This window comes from Photinus pyralis, unplaced genomic scaffold (genome assembly GCF_008802855.1).
Source record: "Photinus pyralis isolate 1611_PpyrPB1 unplaced genomic scaffold, Ppyr1.3 Ppyr1.4_LG2, whole genome shotgun sequence".
In the NCBI taxonomy this organism is placed as follows: Eukaryota; Metazoa; Arthropoda; class Insecta; order Coleoptera; family Lampyridae; genus Photinus; species Photinus pyralis.
The window spans coordinates 20,137,076-20,143,165 of record NW_022170403.1 but is presented as its reverse complement, the minus strand read 5'-3'; the positions used below and the strand labels follow the sequence as shown (position 1 = coordinate 20,143,165).

Here is a 6,090-nt window from a genome sequence, read left to right as displayed (position 1 = left end):
TAAAACCTACTGAGATTTTAGGTATAATGCCAATCCTTTTACTCATAAGTTTGCAGTGGTGGGTAATGTTGAAGTATCTAAGATTTTTTTCGAATTGAAATATTGTAATGCTTTTCCGATGTGTCTTGAAAATTCTTCCCTACATTGCATGTGTGCATACCCTGATTGTGATAAACCCGTTTTTTCTATGTTTAGACCATAAATAGTGTTGTGGATCAAAATTCGCGCGGTTTTTCAACTTGTAAAATTGATTTGCGCTGACAACATTCACGTGTGGATTTTGATTATTTTTTTGTGATGGTTGTGCTGCTGCTCTCTTGTTTTGGGCTCTCAACAGGCATGCGCCCAATTACAGAGTGACCCGCATAATGCTATTTAGAAGTGCCTCTGCAGAAGGTCTTAAGATGGTCCATACTACTCCGGTATTTACCTTACGAATTAGGAAAACTGCAGGAAAACCTAATTCGGAGTAGCCGGTAGAATGCTCGGAACTGGTCTAAGGTAATTTCCATCTCCGCCACAGATGAAAAATTCACCTCAACCCAAGTTCGAACACCAGACCTCCGGATTTATAACCCAATGCTCTACCACTGAGCCATAAATCCGATATCCGGCTGCTATAGTAATAATTGAGTTTTTGACCCCGAAAGTTCTTCGGATACCTGCTAGATACTTTAAAAAGTATGACATTTTCGAAAAATGTTTGTCAACCTCAATTTATATCCCCAGAAGCCCTACATCTAGAAGTACTGAATACCCTGCTCTTAATTGTTCGCAAGGGTGGATTAGAAGATCGCTGATGAAAAATTCTGTATCGCGTATGTGAATGCAGCTCTAATTTTTGAAATTCCCACGCGATGACTCAGAACTACGCATTCCGCCGGTAAGCGACATATCGACTACTGAACGCAACGATTACCTTGGATCGTGTAATAATATGTCAACATTGACGAAAACTAAAGAGAACTCTCAAATATCCTTTATTTTAAAGATTTTGCAAATCTATTTGTCCGACCAAGGCCAAATTGTTATCACATTCTTGTTGAGAACAAGAAAAAATCAGAAAATTTGATGGTTTTTTAATGCACGTAACAGTGATCCCAAAGACTTTCGAAGCCGAAAATTTGAATATTACCGTTTTATCACCATCAACGTTGATCCGATTGATCAAATTCTGTTGAATAGATACCAGACTTTGGAATCGATCATGGTTCTCAAAAATTCATGAAATTAGTTCATTGGCCATCGAAACAATACGTTCAGGATTTTTCTAGTCAAAACACCTCTAATAGGTTGTACGAAAACTGTACGAAGAATCGGAAAAAAGAGATGCGAGGCCTTTCGCATTTTTCTCGAATCCAATTCAAAGCAATAGTTGTTCGGTATCCCTTTAAAAAATCTTTCATACTATTCGCTCATAGCAAGACGTTTTTGCCTTCTACCGTTGATTCATAAATACACAATCAATCAACGCTTCTACTCTGACCATGATGTAATTTGTAATATATGTAGATTTTGCCTATGACCATAACATTTTGGGTATGTAGAGGGATTATGCCATTGACCGCGTAATGACGGATTTAATATCGTACGGCAGTACCTGAGGCAGGATTGGTTCTTCATACACCTCACTACTATGAATTAAGATACCTACCGACAATATTGCAATAAAACATATTAAGGGGAATCGAGCATCGTATGTTCGAAATTCGACCACTGGCTAGCGATTAATGGGATTGTTTCCTAAGTATACAACTCATTGATTGATGGTGATGGATGTAGGTAATAAAGAAATTAAGTGTAAGTATTTGTATCCTAATAACTATTACAACATGTTTTTTCGTGTAGGTAATTATCGCTCACCCGATATTTCGTACAAGCGAAGCTACTCAATCATGCCGAACTTCGGTGCTTTATCAATTTCCAATTAGGATATTTGAAATCGTGTGATGTTCTGTCATAAATAATTCAGGTAGCCTTAACAAACCACCACCTACATCAATCTTAATTCCTGAATTTGTAATTAAATACATCCATACGGTGAGTTTATTAATGGATTCAATATTAACTCTATTGGTGTATACAATTTCTTCAATTTCAATTACTAAAATACGAATTTGTGTAAGAGGAGGAGTGTATAAAGCGGGTAGGTTTATTGTTGCGTATTCAATTAGATTTGACTATTCCCAAAGGAAGCGTAGGTAGCGTGTACACGTAATATCAAAGTAATGAGTTTTTCAAGAAAATGTTGGCAATATATTGACGACTACCTAAGAAACTCCTCATTGCATGGATTGAGTTATGTTGGAGATTCTACACTATCGTTTGCGGAAAGGTACACATTTTTACTACTTTGTTTAATGTTGGTAGCTTGTAGTTTAATAGTAATACAATATAGTGTTAAAATACTTTTCAATCGTTATTGATTTATAATCATTATTATCATATTTTATTATTCATTCGTACACAAGGAAAGTAATTATAAATTCAAATTCCCAGATGTATTATTTCCCGAGACGGGAAACATCAAGGGAATTAAGAGTGTGAAGAAAAGTATTCTAATGTAGTCTTAGGTTAGGTTAGGGCCATAAGAAAACATTACCTTCTCTATCCCCACAAAATTGGAAACACATTAACAAAACTATAACAAAACAACATTTCAGATTCTGTTGGTTATTGTGTTTTATCGGCGCAGCATCTTTTGCCGGTTATTGGGTCAGTCTAATATATATTAGGCAAGTGCCAGTTACGATCACTGAAAACCCCACGCCAGTGTTCGTATCAGACATTCCCTTTCCAACTGTCACAGTGTGCAATGTGAACAGAGTAAAACGTTCAGCAGCCCACAGAATGCTAAATGAAACCAAGTAAAAACATATGGGTTAATAAATACTATTGCAATTATAAGTTTTCAGTCATTCGATAACAAAAGATATGTTGAAAGATTTCTGTCGCTCAAACTTTGTAAGTATAACTGCAGCAAACGCTACTACGGGAAGTTTCCCATCGGTTGATATAAATCACTTCTTCTCGCAGGTATAAACTCTTCGTAACTTCAAAATTATACACGTATATTGTAGATTGGTCATTCATGTTCCGATATGGTAATGCGGTGTTTTTGGAAATCTGAAGAAATTGATTGTAAAAAATGGATGAATCCCACAATAACACAAGAAGGACTTTGTTGCACCTTTAATTTAATGCCCAGCAGCTACATATTGCGATACAGGTAGTGTGTTATTTTTCTGAAGTCAGAGCATTTGTTTTTAATGATCTGAACTGAAGACAAAGTTTAGTTCAGTTACCGGTGGATTTTGATATTATTTTTCTCGTTTGTTCCGACTTCTGCGTGTACTTTTTGTTACGAAATTCTCATAGGCCAAATAAGATTCGACTTTATGGACGAGGACGATTACATCAGTTTTAAAAACGAAACTTGGTTGATGTTGGAACCCAGAGGTACCTACCAACTCGTGAAAAAGTGATACTTTTCGTAATGTCATTTAAATCAAAACGTATTTCATTATGTCGTTTTTTTTAATTGATTGTTGGATGTAACTTCAGTTTTGTGTGTGCGTGAGGGTGCGTGTGAGAGGGTGAGGGTGTGTGTGTGTGTGTGAACATGAATTATCCAATAAATTTTTGCTCCCAGTACCTGTTAGTGTAGCAATCGTGGTTGTGGAAAACAACAGCTTATCGCTCTGGTAATTTTAACTCTGTCCAGGGAAACATGGCAGTACATACAAGTTCATCGTAGTTTACCAATTACTTTTTCTTGCACAGATCCAACAGTGACAGATTAAAGTACACCTACCCTATAATAGTCGAGGAGTGGGATCAAGAACGTGGATTCTCTAGAAACCCCATCCTTGAAAGCATACCGTGGAGGTCTGAGGGTGCCGGTGTTTTTTTTGGTCTGAGCTTGATACTCAATGCAAATCTAAGTGAATATTACTGTGGATTTCGTAAAAGTTCTGGATTTAAGGTGAAATGAGAATAACACCAAGTGCGCTTTACATGTTTTCGCACGTTTAAAGGTTATACTTAACAACCCTTTAGAATTGGTAGGGTATTCAAGGCAAATACCTCTTCAACGCGAGACTTGGATGGAGATTGAAGCTTTCGTGAAAGAAACTGACAAAGATACTCGTTCCATACCGTTTGGAAACCGCCTCTGCTACTTTAACAGTGAGAGATATTTAAGATTTTTCAGGTGATTGTCAATTGATTTGTGAATATGAATTTGTTCAGCACGCATGTTAGCATCTAATACCTACATTTGCGGTAAATACTTTTATTTGTTACTCAGTTGTAAACGTTGATTAACAAGACAAAACGCAAACGGGTAAACGTCATGTTTAAACGCTACTGACTTGTAAAACTGACAGCAGACTTGTAAAACTGACAGCAGACCTGTAAAAATTTTACAAGTTAGTAATCTAGTAATTTCATTGGCCAGAATTAATGTGAAGTCTCTGTTACATGGATCACATGATATTTTAGACATTTCTTCAAGATCAATTTAAAAACTAATTATTTACGTTTACAAATGAGTAACAAATAAAATATTGTACATTATACGCCAGGTAATAGTTTTTACTGGCTCTAGGAGATGACAGGCTCGCCTAACGGCTCGCCAGTCAACTTCTCCTATCGCCAGTAAAAACTCACTTACCTGGCTAATAATGTAAAATACTATACATCTACTGATAAACAGACGATATTTGTTGAATTTATTATAAACCTAACAAGGCAGTATCATATTAATTTATGATCCGCTTCTTGCGTAAGATTTTAATTAAATTAAAATTCATTCAATCAATTTGTAAGCTACAGTTGGCAATCTATATTATACAGTAAAATTAATAATTTACAACGGAAAAATTTAAGACTTAACGGCATAGTTCATAAACCAGCACAGCATCGTTCATAAATATTAATTATTCGATCATATTTTCTTTACTTACTGTTCATCCAATTTCTCTCAATTACATGCATGCATGTAGGATGTATAGCCGACGAAATTGTATAACGGAATGTAGATCAAATCGGACACTTCTAAAATGCGACTGTACACCATACTTCCTTCCAAGTAAGATGACTTCGTGTGCTTTCATTCATGTTAATTGCTTATTCGTGTGCAGAAAATTCCAAAACCAGAATTTGTGAGCCAAGTGATATGGACTGCGTATCGAAGACCAGGGGTAGGTTTTCAGCATTTACGTACATATTAAATGATTCTCTTTTAGAGGATGGGACCAATCAGTAAGACATTGGCAGTTAAAAAGTTTGGGAGTTCAACTTGAACATTTACTCTTCTTCTTTAAAATAATAATTTCTATTTTACAGAGAGATGTGTGATTGTTTATCGGGGTGTTTTGAAATATCTTACGGCGCAGTTTGTCATTACGGATTATTACGTAAAGATACTGCAGAAAACATCAGTGGAGATGTGCCCATAGATTATTTTATGTAAGGATATATCATTCGGCACTATAGTAATTCATTATAGATTATACGTAATTTTATAATTTATTTAGCGAAAACGGCGCAGTGCTTCATCTTTACTATCCGTCAATAATGTTAAAAAAATATATTAGAAAAGAAATTTATGGTTTCTCAGAGTTTCTGTGTAAGTATAGCTCAATTTGGCTAAAATACTAATTCTTATTCTTTTAGCGAACACTGGCGGTTTTTTAGGACTTTTTCTGGGGTGTAGCATTTTAAGTCTGGTGGAATTGGTGTATTATCTAAGTTTGAAATTGATATGTTCTATGATTCGTACACGCAATGAGGATACTATTTACCCTTTTGTCAATTGAAACAGATGCCATGCACTTTGTTCGGTTTCTTTAAACAACTTGTAGATAATACGTAGTGCTTAAAAAATAGATAGGTACATATATATTTTCTAAATACATTAATTATTGGGAAAAATAAACTAGTCGATAAAAAAGATATGTGGATTTTTAAGATTTTTCCCTCTACACCTGACTTCACAAATCGGATTAGGTACCGAAATATGGACTATAAGTTGGTATATAGTAATTTAAAATATGTAGCTGCTAGGAAATGAGGATCATCGCTAAT

At 35.3% G+C, this 6,090-nt stretch overlaps 1 protein-coding gene across 1 annotated transcript; it reads left to right on the top strand.

Annotated features, from left to right (window-relative positions):
- Positions 1-2,048: 2,048 nt before the first annotated feature.
- On the top strand, positions 2,049-5,889 carry LOC116164574 (pickpocket protein 28-like). Its single transcript, XM_031478768.1, has 13 exons — positions 2,049-2,146; positions 2,202-2,335; positions 2,664-2,867; positions 2,916-3,036; positions 3,081-3,229; positions 3,784-3,985; positions 4,038-4,213; positions 5,007-5,092; positions 5,145-5,204; positions 5,250-5,265; positions 5,350-5,472; positions 5,541-5,632; positions 5,680-5,889. Exons 2-13 carry the CDS (start codon positions 2,229-2,231, stop codon positions 5,820-5,822), a joined length of 1,479 nt encoding a protein of 492 aa, XP_031334628.1. The 5' UTR covers positions 2,049-2,146; positions 2,202-2,228; the 3' UTR covers positions 5,823-5,889.
- The last annotated feature ends 201 nt before the right edge of the window (positions 5,890-6,090 follow it).

Coding starts and splice junctions, on each gene's coding strand:
- LOC116164574 (XM_031478768.1), top strand. CDS start 2,229: ATGAGTTTTTCAAGAAAATGTTGGCAATATATTGACGACTACCTAAGA. Junction 3,986..4,037: donor GTAAAAGTTCTGGATTTAAG/GTGAAATGAGAA, acceptor GCACGTTTAAAG/GTTATACTTAACAACCCTTT. Junction 5,473..5,540: donor GTGCCCATAGATTATTTTAT/GTAAGGATATAT, acceptor TAATTTATTTAG/CGAAAACGGCGCAGTGCTTC.